We start from the raw sequence: 22,240 nt of genomic DNA, 5'->3' as shown, positions 1-22,240 counted from the left end.
AAAGAATATTTGGCCTTTCCATCCCTCCTACCAAAGTGGATCATTTCACATTTTCTGCTTTGTACTTGATCTTCTCCACCTTCTCTCATTCACCATATCTTTGTCCTGAGAATTTACTTTAATCCTGCCACTTTGCTTTTTAGCCTTCAACCACCCGTGGAGTAATCACATTCCCATTATTTGCATATATAATTTATTGTTCACCAGCCTCTTAAGTGGTATATTATCAAATGTTTTTTTCCAACTCTATCGAAACCATGTTTCTTTTGTCCATTCTCAATTCTCCAAGGAATAAGGTTAGTGAAGCACAACCTGCAGTTTAGAAATCTGTGCTGTCTGGCCCTGCTAACTACTGTTTCTCCAAGTTCCTTCTAATTTTATCACTATTTTAGATCAGGACTTTACCATTAACTGAAATAAGACTGACTGGTGATTCTACAGTGTCCAGCTCCATTTAAGTATAAAGCAGTCCATGTTAGCCTGCAATGGGATCTGAACAACACTTGCGCTTGAGCTGACAAATGGCAAGTAACATTTGTGCTACAAGTGCTGGACAATGACCATCTCCAATAGGAAACGGCCATGCCACCTCCATTTGAAACATCCCATTGCCAATTCCCTCATCAACATCCTGGAGATGTGGTCATTTACCAAATGTTTGACTGGACTAGCTGTAGCTACATCGTGCTGGAAGTGCAGTTTTGAGCTCGAGTACTCTGCAGCAAGTAGTTCATTTTCTTGCCATTCAAGGGCTATTTGTTATCTACATGGCTGAAGGCAGGAGTCTATTGGTTAACTTAGCACTTACCTGGATGAATGTGGCTACCACAATATTCTTGAAGCTTGATACCATTCTTGAGCAACAGTTTACTTGATCTATGTTTTTGCCATTGAATTGATACCGGCCATCTCCTTCATCACCAGCACACTGTGGCTGCAGTAAGTACAATAAAAGATGCACAATTTACCAAGCTTACTTAATAGTGCCCCCAACCTTGCAATTTCCACCACTAATGGGAGCAGTAGCAACCGGATTATGGAAACACTATTATCAAATACTCCTTCGAGTCGTACACGATTTGCCTTTGGACATATGCGACTGAGTCAAAATCTTGGAATAAACCACTTAATATCATTATAAAGACACCATCATCTCAAGGACTGCAGCATTTCTTGAAGTAGAAGCAAAATCTAAAATAAAAACCAAGTGCTGGAAAAACTCGGCAGGTCTGACAGCATCAGTAGACAGAGGAGCAGAATTAACGTTTCAAGTTAAATATGACGTATTCAACTTGAAACGTTAATTCTGCTCCACTCTCCACAGATGCTGCCAGACCTCATGAGTTTTTCCAGCATATTGTTTTTACTTCAACATTTCTTCAAGGTGTCTCATTTTCTCAGGCAACTCGAGGTGGAAAATAGACGCAACGTTGCTGCACTATTTGTGTCTCAAGAATAAATAATCAAAATCTGTAAAGTTGCTTTATGCAAATTTGCATACCTACACAAAACATTACTGTTTGGACTTGGCAATCGTGCATGACTGAGCATTCCTTAATAACATTAGAACAGGAGTAAGCTTTTTGGCCCCTCAAACCTGTTTTGCCATTCAGTGAGATCATGGCTGATCTGTGACCTAACTCCATTAATCTGGCTTTGCCTGTATCATACCTTTTGGATAACAACACAATTTAATCTCAGTTTTAAGTTGAATAATCAGATCAATTGCTATTTTGCTAAAGAATGCTCCAGATTTCTACTGCAATTTACGTTAAAGTATTTTCTAATTGTGCTTCTGAAGGGCTTGGCTCAAATATCAAGCTGTCCTCTAATCGGGCACAGAGCCTCCTGGCTTTGAATGATTTATTTACCTCCTTGCCCTGTCGCTCGAACTGCCTATCCATGTGCTTGCCAAATTTTTCCAGCTCCTGTGCCATCATCAGCACCAGTGTGTGCAATGGGTACGGCAGCCATCATCCCTCCTTCAGGTTCTTTTTGAAGGGCTACCCACCTTGTCTTTCTTCGCATTGGGCTTCTTCGTGACGTTTTCAACATGCCTCTTGTTGGGTGAAAGTTCTTCAAATCAACTAACAGGGTTTGGACACACAATTCCCTGAACAATTGGGTAAATGGGATCAAAGACAAGACCCTGCCGGGAGCCCCTATTGTGCATCCTGCTCGTGTGTGACGTCACCGGATGTTTGGCTGTAATATTACATTTTTACAAGCTTTAGTTTTATGTTTCCTCTTATCACTTTAGTTGTCCATGGTGCTTCTTTTGTGGCAAGTAGAATTCTTGCCCCTGAGGGATATAAACTGGTTCTGGTATAACAAGTTTGTTTTTAAACTGGCCCTATTGACCTTTTTACCCATTAACAAATTTTCACTGTTTGCTGTGAACGGTCTGCCTCATTTTGCTGAAACCATAGAATCCCTACAGTTCAGACGGAGGCCATTCAGCTCATCGAATCAGCACCAAAACACTATACCTGTCGCTCCATACCATAACCTGCACATCCCTGGACACTAGGGGGCAATTTACCATGGCTGATCCACCTAACCTACACGTCTTTGTACAGTGGGAGGAAATGGAGCAATCGGAGGAAACCCACACAGCAGACACTGGGAGAATGTGCAAACTCTACACAGGCAGTCACCCAAGGCAGGAATTGAACCCAGGTCCCTGTTGCTGTGAGGCAGCAATGACAACCACATGCTGTCCTTGTTAGAAGGAGGCCACCTGGCCCGTCTGCACCGACCCGGGGACTTGCGATTCTGGAAGGTGGTACTGATGAATGTGTACACCCCAAACTGGGATGACGCCGAATTCATCAAAAAGGCAATGGCAGAGATCCCTGACCTTCACTCCCACCAACTGATCATGGGGGGAGACTTTAATTGTGTCATGGACCCAAAGGCAGGTAGGTCTAGCCCCAAATCAGGAATGGCTAAGGAACTGACCGTCTTCATGGAGCAGATGAGAGGGTGGACCCGTGGGGTTTTCCTTCTCCCACGTCCACAAGACCTATTCCCGAATAGCCACCTTTGTGGTGGGGAAATCGGTGCTTCCATAGATAGTAGGTGCAATACTCTGCAATAGTTATGTTGGACCACCCAATCTCGTTACTTTAATTGATTTGAGTTTGGAGACACGTTGGGCCTGGTATGCCTAATGGAGGCTGGACACGGCCCTCCTCACCGACCAGGCTTTTTGTGAAAGGATGACACCAGCCATCGACAGTACGTGAGCTGCAACTGAAATGGGGAGGTCTCTCTCTCTCCACATTCTGGGAGGTATGGAAGGCAGTGATCGTGGGGAGATAATAGCATACAGGGCTCATAGGGACAGGAGAGAGAAGGCAGCCAGACAGTGGTTTATCGACTTCATACTGGAAGTGGATTGGCGGTACTCCATGGCCCCAACCATGCAGCTGCTATTGGAGAGGAAAAGATCTTAAATGGAATTTGACCTGCTCTCCACTGGGAAAGCAGTGAGCCAGCTCTGCTGGACACAGGGGACCTTCTACGAATATGGGGAAAAGGCCAGCCACCTGCTGGCCCACTAGTTGAGGAAACAGATGATGGCACACGAGCGAGAGTGCAAATTTTGGGCAGGTGGTCACAGCCCCAGAGGGGATCTATGGAGCCGTTGCAATCTTCTACCGGGGACTCAACGGAAGACTACACATCCAACGGAGGGGGACTCAAAGATGAAGCAGTTTCTGAAGGGCTGGTGATTCCAGCTTTGGGGGAGGAAAAGGGACAGGGACTGGAAGCACCGTTGGGTCTAGAGAGTGCATCAACTCCATGCAATCTGGGAAGACACCGGGACCTGATTGGTTCCCAGTGGACTTGTACAAACGGTTCGCAGCAGCACTGGCCTCACACCTGCTGCGGGAGATGTTCCAACGACTTGTTTTCGAGGGGGGCTGTGCTGTCCACATTGGCACAGGCCTCGATCTCACTGATCCCGAAGAAAGACAAAGACCTGGCGGAGTGTGGGTCAATCAGACCCGTCTCACTCCTGAACACTGACACAAAAGTCCTGGTGAACGTTCTGGCAAGATGACTGGAGAGTTGCTTGCCAGAAGTGATTGTGGCAGATCAGACCTGGTTTGTCAAGGGCAGACAGTTGACAGCAAACATCAGACGCCTGCTGAACGTGGCCATGTCCCCATCCAGCGAGGAGACACCAGAGATAATCATCTCCCTGGACACAGAGAAGGCCTTCGACTAGGTGGAGTCGAAGTACCTCATTGAGGTACTGGAACGGTTAGGGTTCGGGCCAGTGTTCACCCCTCGTGGATGAAGCTGCTGTACGGTGATCCCATGGAGAGCATATGGATGAACACCATCAGCTCAAATTACTTCCGGCTACACAGGCAAAAGGCAGGGATGCCGTTGTCCCTGCTGCTGTTTGCTCTGGAAACTGAGCCATTGGCTATCACACTCAAATCAGTGGAGGGGTGGAGAGGCATTCTGAGAGGAGATCAGCAACCATAGTAAAATTGCACTCACTTGTTTTTGACTGATTTATTGTTTGTTCAAAAATCTCAAATGTTATTTTCCAGTAAATCTGTCCCTTGCCTCGTTGCTTTCTCCTGAATGGCAACATTAAAATTCTTATGTGTGTTTTGCAGTGGAGTTGGTCGGAACTGGGGCTGGGCCTCAGGGGGAAGTAGCATTCTGGCAGAACTTGGCACCTTACACCTGGAATTCGTGCACCTGAGTGAGGTGTCAGGCAATCCAAAGTTTACTGAAAAGGTAAATAATAATAAACTGGCAACTGTGGGATTTCAACTTGCTGAACTTTATAATCCAGTTTCAGTCTTTCGATATATGATTCTGTACTACAGTATAATATCAACACTGATACCCTGGAGATTGAGGCTGAAAGTTTCTACCTCTACACTCACCAACTCTAGATTGACTGCCTATTTTCTTTAATGGCTGAGAAGTCTCAGGCTGTGGAGCGAATAAAGCATAAATATTTTCTGATTGAAAGTTGTGATGGTCCTTTCCTCCAGGTAGTTATGCCTCCAAAGCAGCTAGAGTTGCCTACCCAAAAACGCAAAGGTAACCTTTTTGTGTGGTAAGGTTTTGGAGGACACAACGGCTACAAACATATGTAACATACTGCAGAGCTGCCCCAGACCTGTTAAAGCAATGAAATGATCCCCTTTGGCCTCCATAATGACAGCTCTGTTGAAGGAATGTGGATTAAAAGTATCGACCCTCTGCCCTTATAATTCTCCGTGGAATTTCCCTGAGAGGAAGGATTTGGCTTTGTCATCCCAAGCCATCCCTTGACATAATTTTATTCCTTGCAGATGTTAGAGTGTGTTGGATTGGAATGGTTGAAAGCACCATGATAACTCTATCATAATTTGTGTGGACATGCTGTATGTTTTGCATTTTATCATACAACGTTTATGTTCAAGGATTGTAACCTATCTTGGTAGTTGACTCTGGAATGCCAGTAACATCATAAAACTGGTCCAATATTACTGCTGCCAGTAATGCAATGTTTTGCAATACAAACCAGATAGTACAGTTTTAAAAAAGTGCAAGAACCAAGAGATCTTGGATGAATAACAAATTGCTGAAGGTTGCGAAGGGCATTTGAAATCCTCAGCTTTATCAATAGAGGGGTTGGGTACAAAAGCGAGGCAATTATGCTTGATCTCTGCTCCAATTTTAAAATTGCTAAATCACTGTTTATACCATGATTTTGCAAGAAGGCAGGGCAAGGAGGTAGGCCCCAACTCTATCTGAGCAGGAACAAGGATCAGATCCAGTGCTGTTGCAAATTCTTCTGAATCCCATGCTGTAACTGTCTAGTCAACTGAGCTAACCCAGCCCCCTGAAATTATGCTCCACCTTGATAAAACAAGGCCTCAGCAGGAGTATCGTGCCAATCAAGCAGCACGCTTTAAAAAAAAAAAGACTTGCATTTTCTCTCATCGTTCATGATTTCAGATTGTCACAAAGTGCTTTACTACAAATAAAGTACTTTGTAATGTAATAGACCTTGAACCTGCAACCTTCTGATTCAGAAACACAATTGCTACCATCTGGGTCACAATTGATACTATGCTTTAGAAAGAATTTTGTTATTAGATTGGTACCAGTGTTGAAAGATTTGAGTTGTATGGAGAGTCTAGATTAGCTGAGCTTGTTCTTGGAGCACAGAAGTTTATAGCAACATTTGATCGAGGAGGGCTGTCTCACAGTGCTGAGGATTCGAGTCCAATCCTGGCCCGGGTCACTGTCTGTGTGGAGTTTGCACATTCTCCCCATGCGTGAATGGGTCTCACCCGCACAACCCAAAGGTGTGCAGGGTAAGGTTTGGCCACACTAAATTGCCCCTTAATTGGGGGAAAAAAGCTTTGATAGAGGAGCTCAAAATCATGTCGGATTTTGCAGAGTAAATAAGGAGAAACTGTTTCCGGTGATAGAAGGGGGGACAGAATTAAAGTAATTAGCTGGATAACTAGAGGCGACATGAGAAGGAAAGAATGCAATAAGTTGTAACCTGGAATGCATTGCCTGATTCAATAATCACTTTCAAAAAGGAAGTGAATAATTTGCACGGCTATGAGGAAAGACCAATAGTGGAAATTGGACAACTCTTCAAACTGGCATATATGGAATGGGTCGAATTGCCTTCTGTGCTGGATCATTCTGGGATTCTGTGCTAAGCTTGATCAGTTCCTAACTTCCAGGTGAAGTGCAGGCCCAGCCTGCAGCATTACTGATTACTGAAATCGCTCGGTGGCTGTCTAAAGTAACCTTTTGATATAGAAATTGAGTGCAGTCAATGCTATAATGACTATAGACAAGATACCTGTGATGGTGGATTTTCATAGTAATTGTCACTTGGATGTAAACACCTCCTTAGTTAAGACCCTTATATGATCATGTTTATATATTTTATGAAGTGCTGTCCACCATACCCTAAATTCTACCTGACACATTTGCTCTTTGTCTTTGTTGTCCATGATCATTGCGCGCAGAGATGCCCAGATTTAATACCACGCCGCTTATGAGAAGCCCTGGTTGTGTGAACATGAGGTCAAAGGGTGAAATCTCTCTGGCTTCTCACTAACAGAAGCACTGAAGAAAATCCAGGTGTGTGTCGGCTGGATGCCAAAATAATTATTGTAAAATGTTGCACACCTTTGGGTTGTGCGGGTGAGACCCATGCACGCATGGGGAGAATGTGCAAACTCCACACAGACAATGACCCGGGCCCAGGATTGGACACGAGTCCTCGGCACTGTGAGACAGCCCTCCTCAATCAAATGTTGCTGTAAACTTCTGCGCTCCAAGAACAAGCTCAGCTAATCTAGACTCTCCATACAATTCAAAATTTCCCAGCTGCAGAAGTTGTTATTGCAACTCTCTGTGCACCTTTCTGGCTCCTGAATAATGTCTGTCTCCGATAACTCTGGAAGCAGCCTGGTCATTCTCAGTCTAATTCACCAAGAAAGTGCGGTGCCACTGGTTCCCATTATAACTTGCATAAACAGTCACTCACAACTTTGTAGTGCTACAGGAATTTTTGGTAGGATTAATTTTTGGGTGCAGGAAACTAGGGAAAACATTTTCTGCCTCATTTAGCTGTCAAAAATTGCATTACCTCAATTATGCACCAAAAATGGCATGGAACTTATCTCTTGATGTTTAAGCATAAAAATTCATCTCGCATTTTAAATAACTTTAGCCCCATGTCATGTTGATGATCAAGTAAAAAGGACTTTCAATTATATATTTTTTCCCCCTGTGCAGTGGTTGAACATTTGATAATTGTTTCATGAGCAAATGCAACACTATTTTATGCACAGCAAGGTATCACGTACAGTGGTGAATTGAATGATGTGTTGTAGGGATGTGTTGAATGAGTGGGAAATAAAGGTCAAGACATCCATAGATCTGTCTTTTCATCTTTGAATAATTGGCATGGGATCTTTAATGGTTGATGTGCATGATGTTTGTTAATTTGAGTTTCAGCAAACTTGGGAATCTCATGCAGAATTTGAGAAGTTGCATCGAAGAACTGCAAGACTAATTTGTATTGTGAATCTGGTTAAAAATTAACCAGATGTCAAGAAAAAGAGTACATAGATTAAAGTGAAAACTCCATTGGGAGCCACACTTGACATCTCCAACATGTGCTCTGTAGTGCAGCTGCCTTCTGGGACTGAGGGAATCCTAAATCTAATCAGCATAATAAACTAACCTGCAAAGACAACATGTGATGCTTTGTATGCAATCCCTTTAATCATTATTTCAGTGGCCATTAAAATAGAAGTTAATTTGGCCTGTGCTTACATAATTAACAACATGGCAACTACATTTACCAATGGACAACCTCCAAAATCAGGCTTGCAGTTTGGCCTCTTTCTCTGGAACTGGTGAAAGTTCAAGAGTTTTGGTCAAGTTTGCTATGATTTTTAAAATATGTTTTGACTGTTTGCTTTTTCTTCCTCCAGAGGCAACCGTGCGTTTTAGTCTCCCCACATGCAATGAGTTTAAATGGCATTCAAATAATACGTTTAATTTAAAGACAAATTAAATGCTACATTCCAATAACTGCTATATTTCCTCAGTTCCAAGAACACTTTACAATCTCTCATTGCATAAGAAAAGCCTCTTGCATGACATCAGGATGTCCTAATGCTGCTGAGTCAGTGGAGAATTTTTGAAGTGTAGCCACTGTTGTGATATAGTGAAATATGGCGGCCAGTTTATGCACAGCAAAATTCCACAAATGGCAGTGAGGTAAATGACTAGATATTCTGTTAATGGCAGTTACGATAGTGTGAGGAATAAATACTGGTAAGGACATCAGGAGAGATTTCTTGCTCTGTTTTGAAAGGCACTCCAATATTTTACCTGCGAGGACAAACAGGACATTAAATAATTTTAAATGAGCAACAGACTGAAAACTGGAAGCTAACAAATATTCCATCAGTAAAATTAATTGATGCTAATGCATTCTGGAAAATTGTTAACTCAGAGTGGAAACATAAATTCCAAGGCCAGGTTTGGGGAGAGGGAATAAACTGAATCAATTCCGGCCTACATCTCCACTTTTAAAATTTTGTGCAGCCTTTACATAATGAATTATATGCATTGGATTTCATTTGCTAAAGTTCTTGTGTGTAGATTTGGTCACCTGATCAGGTATCACTGTCATTTGTTCAACCATTAGTTATCATCTGCAAATTTGACCAACTTGCATTGCTTTTCTGAATTTCGATTGTTTATGTAGTTGGGAAATGTGAGGTGCCAGCACCAATCCTGGCACAATCCATTAAGTGCAGCTTCAGCTGGATTTTTGTGTACAATTCTGTCACCATAGATTTATTTTAAAAATGAAAGCTTTGATGCATATAAAGACATTTCTTAGAATTGTTCTAAAGGTGAGGTCCAGTTTTATATGCAGCAACTGGGGAAGCTGTTCTTGGAACAGAGAAGATTAAAAGGAGATTTGATTAACGTATTTAAAATTGTGAAGTGTTCACATAGAATAAATGGAAAAACAGTTTGTAGTGGCTGAAGGATTGTTGGCGAGGGCAACAAGGTGACTGGCAAACGAACCAGCCAAGATGAGGAAATCCCACGCGGAGGGGTGGGGGTGGGGGAGGGGGTGGCGGCGGTTAAATGCACTGTATTCTATATGGGGGAAAGAACAGCAGTGAGACTAACTGGATTACGCTTCAAACTTCAGTGCAGATTTGATGGGTTAATGACCGCTTCTTGTGCTCTATGTTGCAATCTTTCAGCCCTTTTTTTCTTGTCCCATCTGGCTGTTGTATGCAGCTTTGTAAACTATTTGCCTGCTGTGCAAGGCATGTCATTGCCACCAGAGCGGTGTTTGTATAAACATGACTTTTTGTTCTAGTTATGTTGACACATTGCAACATCTCAATGTTTATCGCTGTCTTTTTCCTGAGACTATTTATATATCGTTTATGAGCTTTTTCTCTATGCGCCAGTGATAGAGTCCAAGGACTACATCAGAATTTCTTCAAGTGGTCCTAGACACCAAAATTATGGAAGAAATTATTTGGTTAGTGTTATCATCCTTGGCCAGAGCCCCAAGTTATTTGTGAGATCTGGTATGGGAATAATGATGTTTTGTTTAAATTAGATAATGTTCGAGGTTCCGGACACTTGCTCATTGAAGAAAGGCACACGATTCCACTTTAAACATACAATAATAAACCTTGCCTAACAAGGTTGGGAAGATTTTTAAAATTTGTCATTTATATCTCGTACTGTGTAGCATTTAGGGTATGCACGAGTTAAATGTGAACTAACCGGCGAAGAGTGGTCGAACGCACCACACTGCACATGAAATGTCAAATGTGACCAAAACAGATTCCATGGATTTCTTATCAACCTATCCAGATATTTGTAACACCGAGTCAACCAATCTCACTGAAGCTTTGTCTCTCTCATGAGGGTTTCCATGCTTCACCTTTGAGGGTTTTGCCTGGGAATTATCTCCAAAGGTTGTTCCGAATTGGACGGCCTCAAAAATGACCCACCTTGCAGGATTTCATTCTCGTCTTCCGCGGTTCCATTCCCCTGAATTCCCGAGTACATTCTAACATCAACTGACAAGCCACAGTTTCAGCTTTTCGGCTGCGCTGAGCAGACCACGACTGCGCAAAAGGGGTACCGTTGTCCCAATGGCCTGCAGCACAGAGTCACCAACATTCAGCTGCCTCTTCAGATCTTTCAGGGCTTCTCTTAAGCCCTTTTCAATTGCCAAACTCAGCTGGCATCAACAGCGGCCCACCTCCATGGTTTCAGTCTCGTCTCCCAAGATGCTGTTTCCCTGGATGCCCAAGTATATACCCATGCAAGCAATTACAGGCACAACTTCAGATCTTCGGCCAAGCCAAGCAGGACGCTACCGCTCCAAAGGGATACCTTTACACCAACGGCCCGCTTCAATGATTGGATTGGATTTGTTTATTGTCACGTGTACCCGAGGTACAGTGAAAAGTATTTTTCTGCGAGCAGCTCAACAGATCATTAAGTACATGAGAAGAAAAGGGAATAAAAGAAAATACATAGTAGGGCAACACAACATATACAATGTAACTACAAAAGCACTGGCATCGGATGAAGCATACAGGGTGTAGTGTTAATGAAATCAGTCCATAAGAGGGTCATTTAGGAGTCTGGTGACAGTGGGAAAGAAGCTGTTTTTGAGTCTGTTCGTGCGTGTTCTCAGACTTCTGTATCTCCTGCCCGATGGAAGAAGTTGGAAGAGTGAGTCAGCCGGGTGGGAGGGATCTTTGATTATACTGCCTGCTTTCCCCAGGCAGCGGGAGGTGTAGATGGAGTCAATGGATGGGAGGAAGGTTCGTGTGATGGACTGGGCGGTGTTCACGACTCTCTGAAGTTTCTTGCGGTCCTGGGCCGAGCAATTGCCATACCAGGCTGTGATGCAGCCTGATAGGATGCTTTCTATGGTGCATCTGTAAAAGTTGGTAAGAGTCAATGTGGACATGCTGAATTTCCTTAGTTTCCTGAGGAAATATAGGCGCTGTTGTGCTTTCTTGGTGGTAGCGTCGACGTGGGTGGACCAGGACAGATTTTTGGAGATGTGCACCCCTAGGAATTTGAAACTGTTAACCATCTCCACCTCGGCCCCGTTGATGCTGACAGGCCTGTGTACAGTACTTTGCTTCCTGAAGTCAATTACCAGATCTTTAGTTTTGCTGGCATTGAGGGAGAGATTGTTGTCGCTACACCACTCCACTACGTTCTCTATCTCCCTCCTGTATTCGGACTCATCGTTATTCGAGATCCGGCCCACTATGGTCGTATCGTCAGCAAACTTGTAGATGGAGTTGGAACCAAGTTTTGCCGCGCAGTCGTGTGTGTACAGGGAGTAGAGTAGGGGGCTAAGTTCGCAGCCTTGCGAGGCTCCGGAGTTGAGGACTATTGTGGAGGAGGTGTTGTTGTTCATTCTTACTGATTGTGGTCTGTTGGTCAGAAAATCGAGGATCCAGTTGCAGAGTGGGGAGCCAAGTCCTAGGTTTTGGAGCTTTGATATGAACTTGGCTGGGATTATGGTGTTGAAGGCGGAGCTGTAGTCAATAAATAGGAGTCTGATATAGGAGTCCTTGTTTTCGAGATGCTCTAGGGATGAGTGTAGGGCCAGGGAAATGGTGTCTGATGTGGACCGGTTGCAGCGGTATGCGAATTGCAGTGGATCAAGGTGTTCTGGGAGTATGGAGGTGATGCGCTTCATGATCAACCTCTCGAAGCACTTCATTACGACTGAAGTCAGGGCCACTGGTCGGTAGTCATTGAGGCACGTTGCCTGGTTCTTCTTTGGTACCGGAATGATGGTGGTCTTCTTGAAGCAGGTGGGGACCTCGGAGTGGAGTAGGGACAGGTTAAAGATGTCCGTGAATACCTCTGCCAGCTGGTCCGCGCAGGCTCTGAGTGCACGACCAGGGATCCCGTCTGGGCCCGTCTCCTTCCGAGGGTTTACTTTCAGGAAGGCCAATTTGACTTCGGAAGCTGTGATGGTGAGTATGGGTGAATTATGGGCTGCTGGGGCACTCGCCAGCGGATTGTTGGTTACCTGCTCGAACCGAGCATAGAATGCATTGAATTCATCGGGGAGTGGTGCGCTGCTGCCAGAGATCAGCCTGCTCCCGGCCTGCGCAGAACGTCTGAGGACTCGAGACGTTTGGGACTGGAATTCCTGACCTCCAAACTCGACACTAAGATGAGTCTGAGTTTCATAACACTAGCAATGAAGGTATTTAGTAATAATAAGAATCTCTTTTTGTCACAAGTAGGTTTCAATGAAGTTACTGTGAAAAGCCATCAAATTCAAATGTTTGGAAGCCAACTATCTTGCTCAACTATGTAAAAACGTGGGAGCTAATAACTTGTATTTATATAGCACCGTTAATGTAATAAAACACCCCAAAACACTTTCCAACATCAGTAAAATAAAATATGGCACCTAGCCACAAAAGGAAATATTAGGGCAAATGACCAAAAGTGAAGAGTATTTTGGTGTTAGGAAGTACCTTAAAGGAGGGAAGCAAATTTGACCAACTGGCGTTGCTTTTCTGAATTCAGATTGTTTATGTAGTTGGAAAACCTGCACCAATCCTGGAGCAATTCATTAAGTGCGGCTTCAGCTGGAGTTTTGCGTCCAGTTCTGGCACCACAGGTTTGAAAGAGATGAAAGCTTTGCAGCAGGTAAAGAGAATGGTTCTAAGAGTGAGACATCACAGTTACGTGGAGAAGCTGGGGTGGTGTTCTTGCAACGAAGAAGATTAAAAGATGATTTGATACAATTTTAACCCGCTGATGTTAGATAAGAGGGTATCCGAAAACCCAGCAAGTTTGGAACACCAGTTCTTGGGTGTTTTTACAACTTGGTATAATGTGAGGACAGATACACAAAACAGTGAGGGAAAGATCCCGTCGTCTTGTAACCACTCGTGGGGGGAAGAGAGAGAGAGAGAGATACTGTTTATTAACATGCAAAGATGAAAATCAAAGGCCAGAATACACAGCCAAAATACAGTTAGCTATAAAATGGTCACACACATGGTAATCATGGAATTAAAACCGTTCTCATCTCTCTGCATTCCTAATGTTTTGGGAGAAGGGATATTTCTCAATCATCCCATACAGTATAATTCTATGAGCTAAATCAGCAAATAGTTACCACCTGTAGCACAATCAATTACTCACGAGACTAGAAGAGATGAAGTCAATCAAAGGCTTTATTAAGCAGACTTGTTCCCCAGCAGCTCAGTTACAGAATGCGGCTGCTGGGAGAACCCGGGTTCTTGTACTCCGCCTTACTGGGTGGAGCCAGCAGGCGGCAAATCCAATTAGGACCCAGTGTCTGTCTACCAATAGCCTCTCTGCAGCACAGGTACTGTACTATCCCTAATACATACCATCACATTCACCCCTTGTTAAAAAATAACCCGGCGGGGTGGTGGGTCGCATGGTGGTAGGGGTTTACAAAGCTGGTACTGGAATTATCTTAACACAGTGCTATGCATCGATCTCAACGGTGAACTATTGACACTGCCGCTTTACTGGGCTATTGAATTATTTACAGGTTTTGCTTTGTCACGCGGATTCCACGGGTCGAGTGGGTGCCCTGGTCGTCCTTGTCGATCGTCTCAGCCCCGGTGGTGGTGCAGGTGCTGGCTCGGGCACTGTCGTCTCTGGGAGCGTCGCGCCGTTTGTTCTTGTTTCACTACTCCTGGGCGGGCACGGGAGGAGGACCGATCCACCCGGGACGGGAGCGGCCGTGGGGTGCGCTGGCGGGAGGGAGGGCGTGATTGGTGTTGGGGATGTGTGTGTGTGGTTCCGGCGGGCGCCAGGTCCCACAGGGAGACCGTGTCCTGTCGGCCGTCGGGGTATGCCACGTAGGCGTATTGGGGGTTTGCATGGAGAAGATGAACCTTCTCAACCAACGGGTCCAATTTGTGCGCCCGCACATGCTTTCGGAGCAAGATGGGTCCTGGGGCTGCCAGCCAGGTCGGAAGTGACTTTCCGGAGGAGGACTTCCTAGGGAAGACCAGGAGGCGCTCGTGAGGCGTTTGATTAGTTGTGGTACACAGCAGCGACCGGATGGAGTGGTGGGCATCCTGGAAGACTTCCTGCCAACGGGAAACTGGGAGACTTCGGGACCGTAGGGCCAGTCGGATGGTCTTCCAGACCGTACCATTCTCCCTCTCTACCTGACCGTTTCCCCGGGGGTTATAACTGGTCGTCCTGCTCGAGGCAATGCCCTTGCTGAGCAGGAATTGACGCAGTTCGTCGCTCATGAAGGAGGACCACCTATCGCTATGGATGTATGCGGGGAAACCGAACAGGGTAAAGATGGTGCAGAGGGCTTTAATGACCGTGGCCGCGGTCATGTCGGGACAGGGGATGGCGAAAGGGAAACTGGAGTATTCGTCCACCACGTTTAGGAAGTACGTGTTGCGGTCGGTGGAGGGGAGGGGGCCTTTGAAATCCAGACTGAGGCGCTCAAAGGGTCGGGAAGCCTTTATCAGGCGCGCTCTATCTGGCCTGAAAGTGCGGCGTGCACTCTGCGCAGATTTGGCAGTTCCTGGTGGCTGTTCGGACCTCCTCAACAGAGTAGGGGAGGTTGCGCGTCTTCACAAAGTGGTAGAACCGAGTGGCCCCCGGGTGGCAGAGGTCCTCGTGGAGGGCTTGGAGGCAGTCTACTTGTGCCTTGGCACATGTGCCGCGGGATAGGGCATCGGACGGCTCGTTCAGCTTTCCGGGACGGTACAAGATCTCATAGTTATAGGTGGAGACCTCGATCCTCCACCTCAAGATCTTGTCGTTCTTGATTTTGCCCCGCTGTGCATTATCGAACATAAAGGCTACCGACCGTTGGTCAGTGAGGAGAGTGAATCTCCTGCCAGCCGGGTAATGCCTCCAATGTCGCACAGCTTCCACTATGGCTTGGGCTTCCTTTTCCACTGAGGAATGGCGGATTTCTGAAGCGTGGAGGGTCCGGGAGAAGAAAGCCACGGGTCTGCCCGCTTGGTTGAGAGTGGCCGCCAGAGCTACGCCGGATGCGTCGCTCTCGACTTGGAAGGGGAGGGACACGTCGATTGCATACATCGTGGCCTTTGCGATCTCCGTTTTGATGCGGCTGAAGGCCTGGCGGGCCTCTGTCAACAGGGGGAAGGTAGTGGACTGAATTAACGGGCGGGCCTTGTCCACGTAGTGGGGGACCCACTGGGCGTAATAAGAGAAGAATCCCAGGCAGCGCTTCAGGGCTTTGGAGCAGTGGGGGAGGGGGAACTCCATAAGGGGGCACGTGCGTTCAGGGTCGGGGCCTATCACTCCATTACGCACCACGTAGCCAAGGATGGCTAGACGGCCGGTGTTAAACACGCATTTTTCCTCGTTATAGGTGAGGTTCAGTGCGTTAGCGGTCTGGAGGAATTTATGGAGGTTGGCGTCATGGCCGCAGATGGTTACATTGTCGAGGTATGGGAACGTGGCCCGCAAACCGTGCTGGTCAACCATTCGGTCCATCTCCCGTTGGAAGACCGAGACTCCGTTAGTGACGTCAAATGGGACCCTTAAAAAGTGGTAGAGCCGCCCGTCTGCCTCTAAGGTCGTGTACTTGCGGTCGCTCGGGCGGATGGGGAGCTGATGGTATGCGGACTTAAGGTCCACGGTGGAAAAGACCTTGTATTGTGCAATCCGATTGACCATGTCGGATATGCGGGGGAGAGGGTACACATCTAGCTGCGTGTACCTATTGATGGTTTGACTATAGTCTACGACCATCCTCTGCTTCTCCCCGGTCTTTACAACTACCACCTGGGCTCTCCAGGGACTATTGCTGGCCTGGATTATGCCTTCCTTCAGCAGCCGCTGGACTTCATACCGGATAAACATCCGGTCCTGGGCGCTGTACCGTCTGCTCCTAGTGGCGACGGGTTTGCAATCCGGGGTGAGGTTCACAAACAAGGAAGGCGGTTCAACCTTGAGGGTCGCGAGACTGCAGATAGTGAGTGGGGGTATAGGGCCACCGAATTGGAACGTTAAGCTCTGGAGGTTACATTAGAAATCTAACACTAGGAGAGCGGGAGCGCAGAGGTGGGGGACGACATAAAGCCGATAATTCTTAAACTCTCTCCCTTGCACTGTTAGGTTCGCGATGCAGAACCCTTTGATTTCTGCGGAATGGGATCCCACTGCCAGGAAAATCTTTTGGGTGCTCTGACGAATGGAAAGAAAACAGTCTTACCATATCCGGATGGATAAAACTTTCCGTGCTCCCTGAGCCGATCAGGCATGGTGTTTCGTACCCGTTAACCAGCACCGTCGTTGTTGCCGTTTGGAGCGTCCGGGGCCACGACTGGTCCAGGGTCACCAAAGCCAGTCCTGGTTGCTGCATCGGGGTGTTTTCTTCAGACCCCGTGGAGCCATCCATGCTGGGGTCCTTGGCTATCAGCCAAGATGGCGGCATCCATGGATTGCACACGGTCGGGGGCGGACAAAATGGTCGCGCCCATGGATCGCACGTGTACGGAGGGTCACAAGATGGCGGCGCCCATCCTCCCCGCGTGGAGTCTGTGACCCAAAATGGCGGCACCCGTTGGCCGCACATGGATCATTGGGGGGGGGTTGAGTCTGCTGTCCCCGTTCTCCCCCGAAGATTGCGGCGACCCCCCGGGACTGGCACACCGCCGAATAGTGCCCCTTCTTGCCGCAACTTTTTCAGATGGCCGAGCGGGCCGGGCAGCGCTGCCGGGGGTGTTTCGACTGCCTTCAAAAATAGCAGCGTGCACCCCCCCCCCCCCCCCCCCCCCCCCCCCCCGGGTGGTCTGGTGCTCTGGCCGCGCAGGCTTATGGGGGTGCCGGGGAGTCGGTCGCAGCAGCGGCCCACGGAGCCCAAGGGGCTGCCGCGCGGTCGGGGCCGTAAGCGCGGGCATTTTGTGAGCTCCGTATGTTCGTTTGCGGTCACCGATGGGCAGTTGCAGCTCCTTCCCAATATTAGCAGCGCGCTGTAGAACTCGTCCAGCGATTCTCCGGGGATTTGCCGTCTCATCGCGAGTTGGTGGCATGCGTAGACTTGGTTTACAGGCCAAATGTCGAATCCTTTCAGCACGGTGAGCGCCGTCGGGAAATCCTCCGCGTCTTCGATGAGCGTGTAGATCTCCGGGCTCACCCTGGAATGCAGTACCTGCATTTTCTAGTCTTCTGTGATCCGGCCGGGGGCCGTTTGGAGGTATCCCTCGAAGCACGCTAGCCAGTGTTTAAATACGGCCTCGGAGTTTGCTGCATGAGGGCTGATTCGCAGACACTCCGGGGCGATCCGGAGCTCCATCGTCTTTTTAAGTCTGCTTAATTGTAGCACAATCAATTACTCACGAGACGAGAAGAGATGAAGTCAATCAAAGGCTTTATTAAGCAGACTTGTTCCCCAGCAGCTCAGTTACAGAATGCGGCTGCTGGGAGAACCTGGGTTCTTATACTCCGCCTTACTGGGTGGAGCCAGCAGGCGGCAGATCCAATCAGGACCCAGTGTCTGTCTACCAATAGCCTCTCTGCATCACAGGTACCGTACTACCCCTAATACATACCACCACACCACCTATGAGTTATCTTTAAGTTTAGTAAGCCTTCAGCATCGTTTGAGGTTTTTAAATTAATGTTTTTTAGCCAAGAATTCTGCTTTCTGGGAGGGCTCCACTTTCCAGCTTGTCGTGGCTGTGCTCGGAACTGCTTTTCCAGTTGCTACACTTATTTTCCTTTCCACCTCTCCTGTCATTACAGAGCTACTGGCTACTGATATATCATATTTCCCTTTTGATCTATCTAAAAGACTTTCTTCAGAAGCCAGGCATTTAGCACATACATGTGAACTATATTCTCATTATCCACGTTGAACTCCCCTCTTTTGCAATTTGAATACCTAAATCTCTAAGCATCTATTGTTCCCCACTTCACTTAAGTACATATGTATTTACCTTGCTTCTAAGCTAATTCGCGTAACATAAAACCCCTCCAGACAGCTGCACTCATCAATTCTATTTTCATCTCATTCTTCAAACTTTTTTTTATCCTAACTTCTTTAATTTTTATTGTATCCCATTCCTGAATCTTTAGTCAAGCTCTTGACGAGGTGTTTAAAATCATGAATTTAAATGAGAAACTGTAGATGCCACAGATTCGAGATGATTGACAAAAGAACCAGGCAAAATGAGGAAAACATTTTTACACAATAAGCGGAAAAGATTTGAGATGGAGAAATTCAGGGAGGGAATTCAAGAACTGGGGGCAGGAGTCGAGGAAGGCATGGCCACCATGGGTGAAGCAATTAAAATTGTGGATTCTCAAGAGGCTCAAAGAAGATTCAATATTACAAGACGTTTCATGTAGCACTGGAGGAGATTATAAAGATGCGAGGCAAGGCCTTGGAGGGATTTGAAAACCAGGATGAGAATTTTAAACTCCAGACACAAGGAGTTAATGTAGGTCAAGCACCACAAGGGTGAGGGGTGAGTGACATTTGGTGCTTGTTAGGAAATGGACAGCAGAGTTTAGGATGACTTCAGGTTTACAGAGGATGGAATGTGGGAGGCTGGCCAGGAGTGCAATACTCAAATTATGGTAGAAAAGGATAACTATAATTGGCAATACACTTCTAAATGTTTAAATTATGCCAGGGTTTGCATTTACTGTTGATCATCGAGCAGCAGCCCAATCTTTTAAAAATCATATGCATGTCCTCTTTGAACATTGTAGTTGGAAGCAATTGCGCAAATACAATCAGAGCTGTTGTTATTGAGACTAGCTTTCAGTCTAGATTTTATTAATGGAATTTAAATTCCATCAACTGCCAGAGTGCAATTTGAACCTGTGGCCCAAGAACATTAGCCTGAACCTCTGGATCACTAATTCAGCAACATTACACTATGTCACCATCTCCTCTTGATCCAATCTTAATTTCCATGCCTCATTTCTCTTACCTTGTTTGACATTAAATTTACCCCCTTTCTCACCCCTTCCTCAATTTACTTCTCAATCTCATACTTTAATTTGGCCAGGAGATAGCCTATTTGTCTGGTTCTTCATTAAGGTCCTGTTGCCCACATTAAAAGTAAATTAAGGTAAAGATGCCATAGTCCCAGATGACCATAGGCTGCTTTCCCCTTTGAGGGGGAGCTGACTGGTGGTGATTTAACCTGAGGATCACCACACCTCAGGTGAGGGACAAAGTTGAACAGGCAGGGCCTGCAACATGAACCAGTTGTCTAGGGCAGCACGTGGCACAGTGGTTAGCACTGCCTGCGGTGCTGAGGACCTTGGTTCAAATCCTGGCCCTGGGTCACTCTGTGGAGTTTGCATGTTCTCCTCGTGGGTTTCACCCCCACAACCCAAAGATGTGCAGGCTAGGTGGATTGGCCATGCTAAATTGCCCCTTAATTGGAAAAAAAATAATTGGGTACTCTAAATTTATTTTTTAAAAATGAACCAGTTATCTAGCCCACTGAGCTGCATAGTGCTTCCTCCCAGCAAATAAATGTTACACAGTTCCAGACCACCTATGACCCTGACACATACAACACCCAGGATTGGTGAAAGGGCAGGTTCAAGTGTTTCGAGGAATAAGTTGCACAGCATTTCCTCAATGTTGTGGTGAGTGAGAAATATTGTCATATCAGGTGCATTATACTTCAATTAGCTTGAACAACAAACCACAGGACTGTAATTTATTCTGCAGCAGAAGTAATACATTTGTATCAGAATCATTGATATTTTCAAACTGCAGGAAGTATTCAAAAACACAAACTTGTTATTTACATTATTTCATTTTTCCAATAAATACTGTATAGGTAGAACCTGGAGGCATTAAATTGAGAGTACTGTCACAGTTGTATTAACATGAGAATATTGCGAGACTAACTAGTTGAAATTCAGTTTTTATGGATTATAAATATTTTGTATCCAGAGAGGATCCTTTTTCTGATACTTTGTGTTTGTCCCCACCAACAATCACATTTGGTTTTTTTTAGAAAGCACATTTGCTTTTTCAAACACACGGCTACTGAAACCACAGTTGAAAGAAGAATCCAGCTGCTTAATGGGATAAATAAATACCTCACCTGGACCATGGTTCAACCCAGATGTGAGGTCACATTATACAGTGGCCATCTTTGACCCCTGCAAACAGATATTTACAGATATTTAAACTGGCTTTTGAGAGAAACATCTTGAGAGGCTTCAAGACTGACACCCTCAGAGAGAAGAGCCATTGCAGTCAGCTAAGCAACTTAAATATATACCTGCAGTATCTTGCAGGCACTTTCTCCTTTAACCTGTTCCCCCACCAAGTTCACCTGAGGTCTCGACCTCTACCTCTACTACAAGAGCCTTCATAGTCATGGAGGAACTCCTGCTTTGAGATTTTCACTTCTAACCAAATCATAGAATCCCTACAGTAAAGAACGAGGACATCGAGTCTGCACCGGCCCTTCAAATGAGCACTCTGCCCATTTGCCCATCCACGTATTCCCATATCCTAGCCTGCACATCCCTGGACATTAAAGGGCAATTTAGCATAGCCAGTCCACTTAACCTGCACATCTTTGGACTCTGAGGAAACCCACACAGACACTGGGATAACGTGCAAACTCCACATAGACAGTCACCCGAGGCCAGAATTGAACCCGGGTCCCTGGTGCTGTGAGGCAGCAGTGATAACCACTGTGCCACCATGCCACCTCAGCACATCAACTCAACCACGAAACATTGGGCCTGCAATGAATTTGAGATGGAGTTTAATTACATTTTTATAATTACTGTTTAACTCTGCGGTACCTAGTTGTGCCAGATAGTTTGGTTGAATTGTGCGAGTGAGACACCAAGTTTCTGTTTCACCTTCAGGGCACGTGTGTGAGAGAAATTAAGCAACTTTCTTCATTTTTAGTGCACAAAAGCTGCTGCTGAATTATTTAGATTGATTCAATGAGTCAAGGGTAGGAAATTACACACATCCACATACACACAGCTTTTAATTGTCCATGATAAAACTTGCATAAGAGTACAAGATTGGTGTACAGCTGCAGAGTGTGCTTATGCAAATTTTATTTTTCAGTATTTTAAGGACGCAGTAATTCATGGTTTAAAATGAATGAATAAAGAGAGTTTCCAAAATGTTCTCAATTTAGACATACCAGCAAATCCTAGAGAAATGGTAGGAACAGCTGTTTGCATCCTTTATGCTAATCTTAATGTGTAGTGGGATATTGCAGAATTTTTTTCCAAATCTGTCTTGCTGTTTTGCTTTTTGATGAACCTGCTGTGCATTTTCTGATTTATTTCAGTGGCCACTGATTTTTTTTCTTCTCTTTATCCCAATTTTAATCATTGGGAACAATTTAACTACAGCGTTGAACAGATTGCGCCGGTTAACTAGTGGGAAAGGTCAAAATCCAGTGTGATCAGTTTGCTATCTAACCAGTTATCATCTGATGGCGAGTTCCGGATCATGACCAAATATGGTGAGCATATCATTCACCCTCATTTGCATTCATTTCAGTCTCATTAGCAAGATTGAAGTTGAATGCAACGGTCTTCCAGTAATTAACTGGCTCCCCAGTGAGAAATCATGCAAGCGTCATATAGTGTTCCTTTTTAAAGATGTGAAGCTGACGCAATGGCTGCTGTGGAGGCGAGCATT

At 45.7% G+C, this 22,240-nt stretch overlaps 1 protein-coding gene across 1 annotated transcript in view; it reads left to right on the top strand.

Moving 5' to 3' along the window:
- LOC140414211 (mannosyl-oligosaccharide 1,2-alpha-mannosidase IA-like) overlaps positions 1 to 22,240 on the top strand; it is a 187,214-nt gene that overhangs the window by 85,533 nt on the left and 79,441 nt on the right. The window contains exon 6 of the mRNA XM_072500965.1: positions 4,641 to 4,764. Coding sequence (XP_072357066.1) covers positions 4,641 to 4,764 — 124 coding nt within the window. The remainder of the gene's footprint in view (positions 1 to 4,640; positions 4,765 to 22,240) is intronic.

Source organism: Scyliorhinus torazame, chromosome 1 (assembly GCF_047496885.1).
Source record: "Scyliorhinus torazame isolate Kashiwa2021f chromosome 1, sScyTor2.1, whole genome shotgun sequence".
Lineage (NCBI taxonomy): Eukaryota > Metazoa > Chordata > Chondrichthyes > Carcharhiniformes > Scyliorhinidae > Scyliorhinus > Scyliorhinus torazame.
Note: the sequence above shows the minus strand (reverse complement) of the source record. Positions and strands in the feature narration are given on the sequence as shown.